Source organism: Myripristis murdjan, chromosome 24 (genome assembly GCF_902150065.1).
Source record: "Myripristis murdjan chromosome 24, fMyrMur1.1, whole genome shotgun sequence".
Classification (NCBI taxonomy): domain Eukaryota; kingdom Metazoa; phylum Chordata; class Actinopteri; order Holocentriformes; family Holocentridae; genus Myripristis; species Myripristis murdjan.
The window spans coordinates 4105083-4121396 of record NC_044003.1 but is presented as its reverse complement, the minus strand read 5'-3'; the positions used below and the strand labels follow the sequence as shown (position 1 = coordinate 4121396).

General features: G+C 42.0%; 1 protein-coding gene across 1 annotated transcript in view; it reads right to left on the bottom strand.

The window, feature by feature from the left end:
- The window catches only part of col12a1b (collagen, type XII, alpha 1b), a 156374-nt gene that overhangs the window by 87475 nt on the left and 52585 nt on the right, over positions 1-16314 (bottom strand). Inside the window, exons 22-27 of the mRNA XM_030047083.1 lie at positions 14431-14573; positions 10973-11102; positions 6333-6478; positions 4062-4191; positions 3286-3422; positions 30-159 (exon numbers count right to left, since the gene is read on the bottom strand). Of these exons, the coding sequence (XP_029902943.1) occupies positions 30-159; positions 3286-3422; positions 4062-4191; positions 6333-6478; positions 10973-11102; positions 14431-14573 (816 nt within the window). The remainder of the gene's footprint in view (positions 1-29; positions 160-3285; positions 3423-4061; positions 4192-6332; positions 6479-10972; positions 11103-14430; positions 14574-16314) is intronic.

Genomic DNA, 16314 nt, shown 5'->3' with positions numbered 1-16314 from the left:
TTATGAACATTTTTTTTTTTTGTCCGAACCTGTGACTGCCTTTCCAGCCATCACGGTCCCAGGCCCCTCGGTGTAGACGGGCGTGACGGTCAAGTCGTACTCAGTCTGGGAGATCAGTTTGTCCAAGGTGAGGGTGGTGACGTCGCCGTTCACCTCAACCTGCCAAATTCAAAGAAGGGATTAAGGATAAACAACACAGTGGGATTATGGGAAACATTTTCCTTATGGAATAAGACATGAACGTGTATCTCATTACAGAAAAATTTGTATTTTAGCAAATTTTACGACTTTTATGGACAATCTACAAACCTTCCAACATGATAGTTTTTTTCTCCAAAAGGAAACATATTAGTGCTTTTTAATGCAAGTGTTCAGCCTTTTGAGACCTAATAAGTATATTTTTTGCTTTATTGCTTGTTTGGTTTTGAGTCATTTGATTTTGTTTTATTTATTTGATTTTGTTTAATTTTATTTTGTTGCTGCCTTTGTGAAGCAGTTTGTGATGTGGATTTTAAAAATTTACTGCTGCTTATCCCAACTAGAGATGATTCAGATATATGATAGTTTTACATATGTGATGTTTCATAATATGATAATGCATGTTACATAAGTTATGCCTCTAAGGAAGCTGCCCACATGGTGCTCATCACTGGTTTCTCATTTGAACGCCAAAACCTCAACAACCACCTCAGCAGCTGGGATTTGGGTTAATATGCAAAATTTGTGAAGGATTTTCTGTCACATCCCAAGACTTCCTGTCTGGGAAAAAAACAAAGCCCAGGCAGCTGAGTGGGCCCGTCGGCTGATGTTTACTGGAAATCTCTCTCTTCGCACTTTTTGTGATCTGCTCACCTTCTTGGCTGCTTGCTGAAGTAAACACCCCGTGACAAGGACCTCATGAATAAATCTGACGTTTTACCAAGTCCCGCACTACATATTTTTAAAGTTTTTCTCTGACACAAAATATTTTCCTTTATGCTAAAAAATGAATTAAATCGGATGGTTGTAGTTCCAGAGAATGTCATGAGAAAGCTGCTGAAAGCTTGGGAGGTAAGAAAAAATAAATAAATAAATAAAATAAAAAAGCAGTAGAGCTGTCTTTTTGGTTGATTTTTCCATTTCAGAGGAAAGTTTAGTGAAGTGAGCAAGGAAGAAGGAGAAACCTGCCCTCTGCGAGCATAAATCCACCACGAGGGCTCCTTCTCCAGAGACGAGAGGCTTTCAGAGGTAATCCTGAGGAGAGGCACTTGAGTCCGAGCCTGTCGTTTATCAGGCCTTTCTGGAAACTTCTCACAGGTGTTCACCAGTGACACCTTGGGCCGCAGACTGTTTGTGTCGCGCTGACATCCAAGTGAGAAATTATGAGGACGGAGTGGTGCTCCTGTGATCCCGTCCGGCTGGAGCCAGCTCGTCCCTGCCAGCAGACGTCTTTTCCCATAAGGCCCGGCCAAGCAGGCAGAGGTCCTGTTCCACCGAGAGGCCAGCTGTAACTCTTGAATTAGTCTTCGCTTGTCACTTTCCCAGAACTAAGATATCAGCGAGACTGCTGACAAAACTTTACCCATATAAAGTTCAGGGGGCGCTTTTTGTCAGCTTTGATTGTTTAAAAAAAAACAAACTTGATTGACCTTAAAAAAAAAAAAACAAAACAAGATGAACATTTTCAAACTCGTCCCGCAGGCACATCGCCGGTTTATAAGGTGAATGAGTAAAAACCGAAAACAGCTTTTTTTGCGGGTTTGTTTTTTAATTTCATGATGAGGAGGACAGTGTTAGTTAACAGTGTTGCTGAAAGTGTTACTGATCACTTTGCAGCACAAACAGCAGCGATAACAGACTGCAGCCTCTGTCAACACTCAAAAAAACACTCAAAAACTTATTTATTTCTACATATCTTACTGTTGCTAAATCTTGATTTGTTTTACCTCCATCTTTTATATATCTTATTGAAATTTATTTTACTGTCTCTACTCTTTTTTTTTCATTTGATTGCTTGGTTTTATTGTGTAGTATTTGCACCTGCCTCTTTTCTCAGTTTTATTGTGAAGCACTTTGAGCTACAGCGTCTGTATGAAGGGTTGCAGGCTCTGTCACACACTCAAAAAAACACTCGAAAACCTATATATTCCCCATTGCTTGTAACTAACTGTCACTCTACCTTTGTTTTATTCTTCTATTCTGTTCTTTTACACATTTTCATTGTTTTCAAGTCCTTCCTTTCTTTCTATATATATTACTGTTGCTAAATCTTGTTATTATAATGGTTTGTTTGTTTACTTGTTTATTTTTTATCGCCCTTTTTGTTTTCTCTTTTGTTATTTAATTTATGTCTATTTGAACTGTTTACTTGTCTGTTTGCACTGTTTACTTTTCAATTTGCACTGTTTACTTGTCTACTTGCTTATTTTATCGTTTTCTCTTTTGTTATTTCATTTATGTAAATTAAGAGAGAGCAAAGTTTACCGGAGTCAAATTGCTTGTATGTGAACGCATACGTGGCCAATAAAGCTGATTCTGATTCTGATGCTGATCTTAATTTGTTTTACCTCCATCTTTAATATATCTTAGTGAAATTTATTTTAATGCCTCTACTCTTTTTTTTTTTTTTCCAACTGATTACTTGGTTTTATCGTGTAGTATTTGCACCTGCCTCTTTTATATTCTCAGTTTTCTTGTGCAGCACTTTGAGCTACGGTTTCGGTATGAAAGGTGCTGTAAGTTTTATTATTATCATTGTTATTATTATCTAAAATCATCATTTAAGAGCTAAAATCTTCCATCATGACAGAAAACCGGAGGTCCTAAAAAGCAACATGACAGCAGCATTACAGCAAAACAAAGATAGGGAACTGTTCTGTCTGTTTTTTAGTGTTTATATTATATCTTTGGCCCAGACTTATTGGCAGTTAACTGTCAAAATAGTTTATATGTCCTGTCCTGTTTGGTTTGTTCATAAATCTTCCCTCGATTGGAGAAGGAAGTGAAGTCTACTCATCTCCTCCGTCCCTTGAAAAGCCTTTTTGTTTTTGTCTGAGAGACTCGGCACCTTAATAAAGACCAGCTGATTCACCAAACAAAGCGGCGGGCTGCCACGCAAAACGGGACAAGGATTCACTGTCATTTATTTTGGCCGGCTCGTAACCATGCGAGGATGATTTTGACCGGAAGGCAGCTGGAATTTGGCAACCGTGTGCACTACCAAATCCATTCTTTCTTTTTTTTTCTCTCTCTCCCTTTCAAATCGCCCTGCAATCGACCGGAAAACAGTCAGTAAACAGATTTTACCTGTTTTTTGTCCCCGTCCTCTGGAGTGTAGCCGATGATGTACTTGAGGACGTTCCCGGGCGCAGCGTCCCAGTTGAGCTTCATGGTGCTGTGGGTCACGTCGGTGATTCTCAGGTCTCCAGCTGGAGGGACGGGCACTGAGGGAGAGACGGGCAAAGACAAGAGATTTTCAACAAAGTGTTGGGGGAAAAGCATGTGAATTTTGAAGCATGTGAATTTTAAAAAATGCTGCAGACACGGTTGCAACAAAACTCGAATAAATGAAAAACAGATGGTCATTTGTTTTTTAAGATGAGACATCTACCCTGTGTGAAGTCTAATGCCAAAATATGAAAATCAACCTCTATTACACATCACTGAAGTCGTCAGAGAGCAGTTGCATTTCGTTAAAGGGATGTGAGCAAACTGAAAGATGAAGATGCACTCGCAATCTTCTTTTCAAAAACACATATTTGGCATATTTGTGAATGGAGGCCTTCAGAGAGCTTCCAACATTGCAAAGTTAGCTCAAGGAATGTCAGATTTAGGCCGAAGCAAACTCACTGATTGAGTTAATTTGAGCTAACTGGTGAACACGAGTGGCAAAGAAAGAATCCTAGTCAGGACAAAAATAACAGCTATAATTTGTGAATTATGTCTTCAGAGCCATTTAACCCATTTAACTCGGCTAATATTTTTATTTTGTCTGGGTCTGCCTCCCTGGAGCTGAAACTCCAGCTCGGCAGGTGACGTAAAAACACTGCTGTGGTGCACAGGTGCGGCTGGACGTGACGTACAGGTGACTCCCGTCCCCTCCAGAGGGTCGCTGGTGTCCTCGCCGTGCAGAGCGTACAGGGTGATGGAGTACGCCGTGTTGGGTATCAGCTGCAGCAGCTGGACGTCACTCACATCCGCGCCAACTCGCATCTGTGCAGCAGGACAGAGTGAGAGAGAGAGAGAGAGACAGAGAGAGAGAGAGAGAGAGAGAGAGAGAGAGAGTGCCAGGCCAGGAAAGAGAGGCCCGGCCAGACAACACAGATAGAAAGAGAGAGTGGAATACAGATGGACGGGTGGAGGATGTGGAGGGAGGGGAGGTGAATGGAAGCAAAGAGCATTAGCAGGAACAGTAGGACGAGAAACACACACACACACACACACACACACACACACACACACACACACACACACACAACGAGCTTGTCAGGCAGTTTTGAGTGGAGAACAAACACTTGGAGAGCTGAGCTGACCTCAGAGAGAGCGTCATGCTGCGGCCGCCGTGCAGCTCCACAGGTGCTGCGGCTGACGGTTCGATTCCCGCTCCGGCCGCCCATACGCAAAACCTACGCCCTCGCACATTATGAGCTAATACGCTTCAAAATAAAAGTCTCTAGAAGGTGGCCAAACAGGCTGATCAGCAGCAGGGAGGGAGGCAACACGCTCACTGCAGATCTATAAAGGAATACTGCATGTTTTGGGCTGAATACTCCTTTATACCCACTAACCCAGACTGAGACAAGCATCATCTCACTAATTACCCAGCTACTACAAAGATGCAAAACACTGATGTTCATTTATTTTATTACAAGCCAAAGTCATTTGAAAGCTTGTCTCTGCCAAAAAGTGATCTGAAACCTGCAGGACTGACTGCACTGATGAAGGAGAGACATTTTTTGGCAAACGCTGTCAAACTGTGTTTCAAACCCACATGATCCACTGTGACAGCTTCAGAGCTGCTGTAAGGTTTACTGTTTTCACTGTGACTGAGCCAGGCTAACCACTCCCATAGACTTCAAGTCTTTATGCTAAGCTAACAGGAAATGCTACCCATAGGAACTGAACAACTGGACGTACAGAGGAGAAGATGGTGTCCAACATCTGGTCTCAGTCTTAGTGAAGTCAGGAAAAAAACATTTTGACCAAAACATTTAGTTTTTCCTTTGAGTGAGGCACATTCTGCTATTTTTATATGTTGAATGCTCAACTCTTATTGGCTGAATGCATTCTCTAATCAGTCCAGTCGATTTGATCAGTTTCTAATCAAATACCTTGTGACAGTGTGTGCCAGAAAGATGTTATTCCTTCATCAGTGCAGTCAGTCCTGCGGGTTTTAGATCCCTTTTTGGCAGAGACAAGCTTTTAAATAAATTAACATCAGTGTTTTGTGTCTTTGTTAAGAAGCTGTGTAATTAATGAGATGATGAATTCAGTATTCAGATTCAGAATCAGAATCAGAAATACTTCATTGAACTTGGCTGTAAACCAATGCAATGCTCTGCTTTGCTCCATGAGGGTCCTGCACATTATATTATTATATTATCAGCTTCATATTCCTCATCCTGCATTATTGAACACCTCCATATAGCAAGAGAGAGGCTCTCTGCTCCGGCCGCATAGCATCTGTTCTGTTTATATCATCCTGATGACTTCAGGCCATGAGCTAATCCTTCCCATTACCCGCTGTGTCCAAGGGCTCTGCTTTCTGTAGGCCGGCCTGCCCGAGCGCCGCCGCTCAGGTCGGCCTCCTGCTCCGTGCAGCTCAGCGCCTCGCCATCTGGAAGCAGTAAGGCGGCGCGAGCAGAAGCTTTGGCGAGCTCGCTCTTATAAAACCAATGTGGAAATGCTGAGCACACAAATTAAGGTGCATACGTGTATGTGTGTGTGAGTGTGTGTGTGTCTCCATGTGTGTGTGTTTTTTCTTACGTGCATGTTTGCAACTGGCAACTGGAAATGAAGCTAGTGCAAGTGTGTGTGTATGTGTATGTATCTGTAGGTCTGTGCAAGTATGGGCTTTTGTGTGCATGTGTGTGTACTGGATCAGTGCAACGTGCAAACAAGCATGTATGTCGTGTCATTGTGAGTGTGTGTATGTGTGTCTATATGTGTGTGTGCACATTGCAACACCAATAACAGCACTTCTGCTACTACTAATAATAATCCCTTACTTTCATTCATATTTTCTACCTCGCATGATGAGCTTGTTGGCTGTGTGTGTTTCATGTGTTTCTAATCCTTTTCGCTGCCCTGTGCTGCGTGTCGAGGCAGTTTTGCGGCGTGCTGTCAGGTTATACCTCCTTCTCTGGCTGCGGCTGTGAGGCGTTGATGGGCTTGTACAGCATCAGGTAGCCCGAGGCGCCGCCCGCCGGCTCCCACCTCACCCTCATGGTGCTCATAGTCTCGTCGTAAACCTTCATGTTCCTCGGTCCTGCCAGCGGCACTGAGGGGGGAGAAACAGGCTGAGTGACAAGACGTTTCCTCAGTTCTGTCGCAGCGTCACAGCTGACGGACATCGCAACACTAAACAGAGCCTCAGCAGGTTTCCAGAGGGAGCCAACTAGAGGCTGATCGATTAATCGGTGTCAATAGGACATTTTACGAACTCTGAGTATCAGCAGAACACTCAACCTGCACAAACATGACGTTGTTCTTAAGCAACGGCGACATGAATAAGGAACTTGGCAATAAACATACAAATAAAATAAAAGTTCAAATGCTCTAAACAATAATGAAACAATCATATATGATAATTAACGTAACTGTGCAATAGTTCACGATAATATAGTCAAATGATTCCTACTGCAAAGACAAAAACTGGAATTTAGTGACTTTGAGGGGCAAGAATTGCCAAAAAATAAAAACAAATCCCACCCACTGAGTTATTTTTACATTCTACATGTTTTTTTAGTTAGTTAGTTTGATGCTCAGTTCCATATTTTTTTTTTTTATTTATTATTCTGAATTTTTTTTGGTGATCTTAATTTTTTTCATATGTTTATTTAACTGTCATTACTTGACTAATTGGCTTTTTGCTGTCCCAAATTATTGCAATTATATCGGCCTTTAAAAATCCAATAAACCTCTAGAACCAATGCAAGAAGGTTTTGCTACCTTCAGGAACTTGAATTTGTGCAAACTGAGATAAAAAAGGCAAACAGATTCTGTGGGCCGACCGATAAACTGGTGAAAGAGAAATACATTTTCAGCTGGCATTTGCTCTCAGGGCTGCCACTCGGCTTTCCTCAACTGTGGTGCTGAATTTCCATCGGCTCCATCAACATAACATGAGGCTTTTTTCCCTGAATTCAAGTTTGAACACAACTTCAGATTCAGAGGTCTTATTAAAGTTTAATAATCAGTTTAATTCTGTGGGGAAAGAGAGCATAATTGAAGATATATGACATTACCCTCACTGTTTGTTTTAACTGACGCCGACAAAATTCCATGATATTCTCCGGCCTGTGCCAAGTATTTATTGAATTCCCTGACTTTCCCTGCGAGGAATAGTGTCTCCTGAATTTCACCCTCTGTCAAGACTGAGAGCCGCTCGAGCCTCAAGACACAACACATTTATATCCTCATTAAACACAAATGCATTTCTTTAGTGTCCAAACAGACTATAAATTTTAGTAGTTTTTTTTTTTACAGTCCTATTTTACAGTTGCGGGCTGAGGTTAGCCACCGAGCGAGCAGGTCACCCCAAAATGTTAGTATCCATCTAAATAACGAGCTAAAGCTGAAATACGGTGTTTATGAAACAGGATGTGTCATGTTACTGCTTTATAAGACCTTTTTAAAGAGCATTTAAATGAAGTTCAATGTTTTTTTGTTTTTTTTTTGGACAAATTATCTTTTATTCCTTAATCAAATCAGCGCTGAAGGCAAGTGTAAAGGTAAGATTTAGATCAGCCCAGTTTTAGGTGGGAATGTGGTTGGTTATTAACGAGATGATTGTATGAATTATTATTTTAACAGTTTCCTTGAGGTTCGACAGCAAACCCCTACCATAATAAATCCAACCTGGACTTTTTTTTTTTTTAATTTTGCCACCTAAATTGGGGCAGGTGAGTACAAGAGGTTTGCCCCTGCAGGTATGAATGCAGTGAGTTGGGTCAAGGCAGAATTGGCATCAATACGCTGAATATTTATAACCTCAAAAACTAACCAAGAGATTTATCACATCCAAAAAAACAACAAAAAAATGTTGACTCATTTTGACAAAACAGATGGATAAATCAAATTAGATTAAAAGTTTATGCTGAAATTAAGACCTCATAAATTCAAATTTAAGAGCATTTAATGACTTTTAAGGCCTCGTATTTGAAAGTTAGGATATTTTAAGGGTTTATAAGGAGCTGTAGACTGCACCAAGTTAGTTTGGGTTTGATCCCAAACTAAACATAAAGAGGTGTTGACTGTAACCCTGTTTTTTTAGAGTGTGGTTTCCAACAGGCCGGTGGATCAGGACGTCCCGCTCAGCGCCCTGAACCAAATGCTACACCGACGGCAGCCGCAGATCCCGGGTGGCTACGGAGGAGCATCAGCGCCAGAAAACCACGGCGACCCCACAGCCGCTTGTGGGCAACAACAAAACAAAGAGCCGCGCTTTTACAGCAGCGGGAGACGCTCATCATAAAAATCAGTCGCACTTTTCAGCAGAAATAAAGCCAACGTTAAAGGACAAACGAGCAAATAAAAGCACTTGAAGCTGCACACTTAGCACCTTATTAAATTATATCGGTTTATTTAAAGTCCCCATGAAATGACCTCACATGACCTCTGCTTCCTGTAAAACATCTTCAAAAGTGACATCATCCTGCTCTGGTGGCTGTAAATTCAAATTTCAAACAATAAAACCTTCACAAATCTTTAACCATCCTCTCATCCACTCTCCCTTCAAAATAAAAGCATGTCTCTCTCAAACTGATGTCCTGGTTTGCACTTGTGAACGATCCTCCGGATCAACAGGAAATACATCAAATCAAGACAGTAAGAGTCCATTTCATGGGGTCTTGAAGATATACGAGAAGACCACAGCAAAGATAAATAACGCTCGGTGTCTTCATGCCTCGGCACGATCGCTCGAGTCGGCTCGCAGCGCTGTATCATGGGAAATCTGTCGGTGTTTAGCAGTGTTCCTCAGATCAGACGCTAAATATACATAATGTAAACAGAGACGCTGGATCAGGCCTATAAACAAGTTGCATCGATGTGTCTCAAACAGGACGCTGAGCTCTTTCCCACAGCAGTGAGGCGCTGGTGAGCGATGACACCGTCCGCCCTCACAGCTCCTCGTTCATCACATCTGGGGCGAGCAAGGGCGAGTGAGAGACTCGTCCTCAACACACAATGTTCAGCAGGCAAGACCAGGACAAATCACTGTAGTTTCACAAAACTAATTTCCATTAAACATTATTTTTGGTTAGATAAACCCCAATTTGCTGTTCGGCACAGACTAATCTCATTTAAAACCAATAAACCAGATTTGCATGAATATTTTATTGTTTAGGATCCAACAGAAAGTATTCATTCTAAAGAGAGAGAGCTGATTTTTCATGCTGAGCGCTGTATATCACACCCAGGTCAACCTCAAAGTGGAAAAAAGGAAAAGAAACAGCTTTACCCCAGCAGCATCCTGAGCTTAACTGGTCGGCTGATTAATCGCGTCGTTATCTGGCATTTTGAGGTAACCGGCATCTGATATCTGCGTTCTCGAGGCTGATAAACAGAAAAACACGGCTGCCTGATCAGTGGAAGTTTATGGAATAATTTGTCTTTCCATGTTAGAGCTGCTTAAAGTCCACCTCTTCTTTTTGGCTTCCATCACAGGTGCAGCTGGACAACTGTGCTGCTGCTCTTCCATTTATCTGTTATGACTTATTTCTATATTTATGTATAGTTTGCATTTGTTTTTGGATGTTTTTGGCATCTTCTGCTGAGCCTGTACAGCCCTCTGGACAGCTGATTTAAAATAAGTGCTCTGCAGACCGAGTTTATCAGTTTGTGAGAGAGACACTTTTATTTTGAAGGAATGAGGTGGATGAGAAAGCATGTTTACAGATTTGTGAAGGTTTTACTGGTTGAAATTTGAATTTACAGCCACTCATGCAGGATGACGTCACTGTTTACGATGTTTTCCAGGAAGCAGAGGTCATGCGAGGTCGCCTCATGTGGACTGTGAGATTATAGAGGCGACGTTGGTCTGCAGGTGTGAATAAATAAATAACCTGCTCTTACAGTTTGCAGCGCCTCAGTTTTTGTTGTGAGCGTTTCAAGAATCAGGAGTGACGTCCACTCAGGAGAAAACTACATGTTTCACTGAAGAATTTGACCCTTTGTCTTGTTTTACTGCTCCTGTGCCTGTCGACCAGCGTTTGCTCTGTATTCTGCTTTCTGGAGCTTTTAGCTTCACACAACTCCACTCATCCAGCCTTTCAAACCCAGCTGATCTAACTGTGCTTCCACTGACTGAACACCTGCAACAACCCGCACACGTCCAAAACGCAGGTAAACAGCTGCACACAGGTACAGAGACGGAAGTAAATACTGAAATAAACATTAAACATTAGAAACAGATGCAGACAAGACGGCGTTACTCCACCGGCTGCCGTCGGCCATCAATTTCCATATTTAAAGGTCTATGCAGGTTCGAGAGTTCCCTGTTTTGGTTTTATCATCACAGTGACAGGGTGTGTCTGATCTGTCCGCTTACACTGCAGCGGCGCTGGCACATATCTGATTCATATCTGATTTTTATCCACATATGATCGAGGCGTGATTCAGATCTGAGGAGATCAGATTCCTTGTGCTTTTTTCTGCTTTCACCATTATGACACAGACCCAAACTGGACCACATGGAAGAAAAACGTCAGAGTTGTTTCTTTTGAGGTGTGTAGTGTGAATGTGGCCCGGGGGGGCAAGCAGGTGGACTCACATGTGATCTCGGTGCCCGTCAGCGGCGGGCTGCTGTCCTCGCCCACCACAGCGAACACGTTGACCACGTACTCCGTCAGAGGCTTCAGGTTGTCCAGCACCACGGTGTTCACCGTCCCATCCACCAGCACCTGCAGACAGGAAGACACGCTTAGCAGGCTGATGGACCTGAGCCGGAGGCAAGCTCCACGCTGCAAAAAAATAAAAAAAAATCTCCATCCTAATAAGTCATTTAGTTCCATCTTCAGTGCTAAAATCTAGTTTTTTTTCTTAAAGCAAGTGAAACAAGCCGGTTCCTGTCGGAAACACTAGGGATTATCTCATCCCTCTGACAGTATATTTTTTTTTACTTTGTTTAAAGATGAAAGAGCTTTTAACACTGAATGTGAGGCTAAATGACTTAAGATGGAGATTTTTTTTGCAGTGTATTGATTGAGAAACTTGCAGGATAATGTGCTTTCACAGCAGTAAACACATTTTAAGAGCAGGTTTCACTTTTTAAATGGTGCAAATCCTGTTTTGGAACAAAAGTCTTAAGATTATGTTTTACTGTCTCTCATTCCCAACCTTAATACTGTGGACTAAAGTGACTCGACTAACTGGACTATGCCAGACATGGCTATAACACAAAGTTTTAGCCGGTGCATGATTACGAGCTTTCCTGCCATTGATTCTTGATCTCCTCACGCTGTTTTGTGAGGAGATCAAACCTGGAAGACAGACAGTAAACACATAAATCGCCGTGGAGGCTGCAGATTTGCAGGTTTGGGAGCTGTTCAGGCCGAGCTGGCGGGCGATTAGCACTCTGGAAAACAGTAAACAATGTTTCAACACTGACGCAAAAAAAAAAAAAAAAAAAAACAATAAAAAAAGACCAAGTTCATTTCACTATCCCACGGTTTATTTGTGTCTTTGCTCCCTTGCTCTTCCCTCTCAATTTACTTTCATTTTTTCAGCCGTGGCTCTGACCTGCAGCCTCCTCGTCAGCGGCTGTTTGCACATCAGAATTTGTTTTGCTGCTTCTGAGTCAAATATCTTAGGTTCTTATGTAAGTGCATTTTCTGCTGGCCAGTGTGAGCAAAAGAAACGAGAGAATCAACTTGTCGATGCAAGGAGTTAAAAAACACCAAACGAGGTGGCTGTCGATGTGAGGCCCCCAGTGGAAACTCCTTCTCCAGGCTCTCCGCTTGATTTCAGACGAGGCCGATTACAATCACACAGTCGCCATCTGACCACGGCCAATAAAAGCACAGAGGATGGAAAAGACCCAGCGCCCGGTTTAAAGGCGGAGCTGACAGGAGGTTAAGTGTAAACTAAATGCAGCTTCACTGGAGCAACTGAGATCCAGACTTGAGCTCCACAGAGCCGCATAAACAGGACTTTCTCTCACTGAATAAAAGGCAGGCCTGGCTCTTTGGAAACACTTCAAAATGTTTGTTTTAACTTGCCTGGAGTACCAGTCGGGCGGGGTTTGCTAAAGAAAAAAGAAATGCCCCAGAAAGGTAGGCAGCGACAGGACAGTTTTTGTTAAATCTTAATTTTGTCTGCCTCTCTGTGCCTGTCAGGCTGCTTGACATGAGCTGAACTCCTCAGAGGAGCTCCTCCAGGCCTGTAAACCCCACCCAACTGGTGCTCCAAGCAGGCTAAAACAAACACTAAGTGTTATTTGTTACAGTTTGACCCGGGGCTGATTGGAGCCACGAGAAACGAATAAGCAAACAAGAAGCTAAGTAGATTTTCAGCTTTTGATCTCCAAGTTTTTGTCGAGTATCCACAGATGGTAACAGTAAATTTTCTAAGCCAGGGTGCACGCTGGGACGGCCTGACTCAAGAAAAAAAACAACACAGAAACAGACTAAATGAGGAAAGTGTCCAAGTGATCCGGTCACCTTTTTACTATCTGAGTTTGCAGTGGACTCTTGGATAAACAGGCCACAGAAAGTTCCCAGTGAATATACGAGTCCTCGGGGCGGCAGATGAACCAATCGCTGGGCGAGTTCCTCGTATCGAAACCAGGTGTAAGCCGAGAGCCGGCCAGCGCGGCAACACCGAGCGCAGGAGAGGGACATTACATCTCCTCCTCAAAATCACAGCCGACCTGCAGCTGACCATGTTCCCCTCAGTGGACACAGACATACTGAGCCAGTCCTGTCAGCATGCCAGTAACATGAAATAAAATAAAATAAATAAAGAAATTAATTTTTGCCATGTCTTGTCAGGATGACAATAAAATAAAATAACATAGAATAGAATGGATAAAATGAAATGAAATAAAATAGAAATATTTTTTGCCATGTTTTGTGAGGATGCCAATATTAATATAAAATAATATTGAATTAAATTAAATTAAATTAAATTAAATGTCTTGTCAGGATGCAAATAATAAATAAAAACAATTAAATTAAATAAATTAAATTAAATTAAATAAGAAATCCTTTTTGTCATGTCATGTCAGGGTGCCAAAGATAAAAATGAAAATAAAATAAACAAAAATATCATTGATGTTGACCCTGAGCCTCCTTGCTAATCGGTGCCAGAGTCTGCTGCGGTTCCTTCATGGTTGATTGGAAACTGATAATGAAAGTGATTGAGACGGCGTCGCTCACATGACTGACATGTTGGTGCTTTCAAGTCGCAGCACTGAACATCATCCCGCCCCTCTGCTCCGTATGATTTGTTGTGAATGGACAGAAAATGTGTGTATTCACTGCAGAAACGTCCAGTCTCACAAGTTTCATTTCATCTGCTATTGTTTTCTTAAAATAAGTGACAGCCTGTGCCAGCGGCTGAGATCATCTCCCTGCTTTCCAGAATTTTCTTGAATCAAGTGTCATTGTCATGATCCTCGAGGCTGCTCTGCCTTTTTCTGCCTTGTTGTTTCAACAGATTTATTCCTGTTCTCAGGAGAAAATTACTGAAGCAACTGCACTGGAAACAAGAGGGATTACGTCACCCTACTGGCAGATTTTATTTTTTTTTTTTCAACTTGTTTTGATAAAAACAGGATTGCAGGTTGCTAAATATGAAATAAAGTGATGGATGAAATGATGGAAAATTATGTATAGATGCGCGTGTGTGTGTGTGTGTGTGTGTGTGGATTGGAAACAAGTGGGATTATGTCATCCCACTGGTAGATTTTTTTTTTTTTCACTTGTTTAAAAAATAAATAAATAAATAAAATAAAATAAAATAAATAGGAAATACTTTTGCCACATCTTGCCAGGATGGCATTAGAATAAAACAAAATAAAATAAAATAAAACAAAATAAAATAAGAAGTACTTTTTGCCATGTTTTGTCAGGGTGCCAATAAAATAAAAGGAAATTAAATTATATTAAATTAAATAACAAATACTTTTTGCCATGTCTTGTAAGGATGCCAATAAAACAAAATAAAATAAAGTAAAAAAAGAAATACTCTCAAGGTGCCAGTAAGGGCCCAGGGTTAGGGTCAGCTCACCTGCAGGGTGGGTCCTCCGGCTGCGATCATGTACGTGACGCGGAACTGGTCCACGGGGCCGCCGGGCGCCGTCCAGGTGACGCGGAAGGAGCGGTGGGTCACCTCCGAGGTCACCAGGTCAGTGGGCGCCTCCAGTTCGCCGCCTGAATCGGAGCGGGCGAGAGCGGAGCGTGAGCCGACACGTAAAGCATTTCCCACGGTGAACCCTGCCGCCACAAATCTGCCCCGCTCGTGTTAGCGGCTCTGACAGGGGGGCCGCTCCATATTTCAGCTCCCTGACAAAGGCCTTCTTTAGAAAATATTTTTCCCCGGCCATGCTGTAAATCACCATCGTGCTTCCTCTTAAAACTGATTTACAGACAAAAAGGCCTTCCAATGTGAAAGTTTCCATTAGAGGCTTGGATCTGTTTTCCCAACATCTTTCAATGGTCTGAATTAATCAATATTGTCAGGCAGAATTGCGCCGTATTCAAGATAATATCCGCACGTACTGGCTTTGCTTTCATCTTTTCATTGGCTCTCATCAACGGCCAAGTGAAGCTGATCCTCTTTGCATTTTCTACCTACTGCGCTGCGATTCAAGGAGAATAACAGAACAGTTTGTTCTCATCTACTATTCTGATTATGATGACTTTATAATGTTTTCTGTCTGCTAGTCCGTGGTCATCAGTGCTCCAGTTTCATTTAGAGAGGTTTGCTGATATTCCTGTTTTTTATTTGGACTTTCCTCGCAGTCCTTCATGAGCAGAGTGACTTTCACAACCCCCAAGGACTGTGAAGCCGGAGATCCTTCCACAAGTTTTTAAAAGAATCTGTGATCGTCCATCTGAAAATAAATCTGTTTTTGTGAATCCCTGAAAAGTCGACTTTTGAAGCCTCCAAGTTTCCATGCAACAACCCCAATAATTATAAATCTAGAAGGTGTAAATCTGACTCAGCTGCGTTCAGGGGATAAACTGGAAAGATTTCAGATTGGAGAGGCTCTCTGATCAGATCTGAACAGCTCTCACCGTCCCAGATTCACGAGGGAAATAAACTTTTCAGACGAACTCATCACAACCCGAATCCCTCGACCCGCCCTGCCCGGCAGCCCCGGGTCCCCAGGTAAACACACCTGCTGGGAGCTGGATACTCACACCAGATCACATATCAGATCCTCTGTTAAATTAAAGTGTATTTTATAATGTGAGACAGTTTTTTTTCCATCTAATTAAAAACACTGGACATCAGTCTCGTCTACAAATATGACAGAGGCTCCTCACCTGAAATAGAGTTTTTCAGAATGATTTTTCTACACTCATTTGATTTATTAAGTCTAACACCCAGTTCCAGGCGTCAGGGGCTGCCATATGGAAATCAAATTAAAAAATCATATATTATGAGTATACATCTGCTCTAATATATATTCTGTTCTGTAGCTATTTCATAAAGTCTATGCCAAGGCTAAAAGGTGAAATCTCTTTAGATATGTTATATTTTATTTTGTATTACTCGTAACTCTTACGCAAAATTTATTTAAGTATATTCAAGTATGTTGGTCTACATGCTGTTTCAGAGGCTTTTCCATCTTGACAAAACTACAGTTCTGAGGCACAGAATCCTAGCGACTGGCAGTAAATCAGTCCAAAAATAACCGTTATATTTATTTATAATATCTATAATATCTCTGTAGTTAATCTCTACTGCCTCCACAGCAGGCTGTCAGCCAGGCTGTAGCTGGTGAATGCAGAGGTTTGCTTCTTCTGCAGTGCCTTCACGGATGCACTGTGCCAATTATGCTATAGCACCACAGTGGTGTGAGCCAGTATTGCAGTCAGATTAGAGAACTACACTTTGATAATGCATCGCTGTGCACTTAATTTGTAAGGTTTTTCAAAACATTGA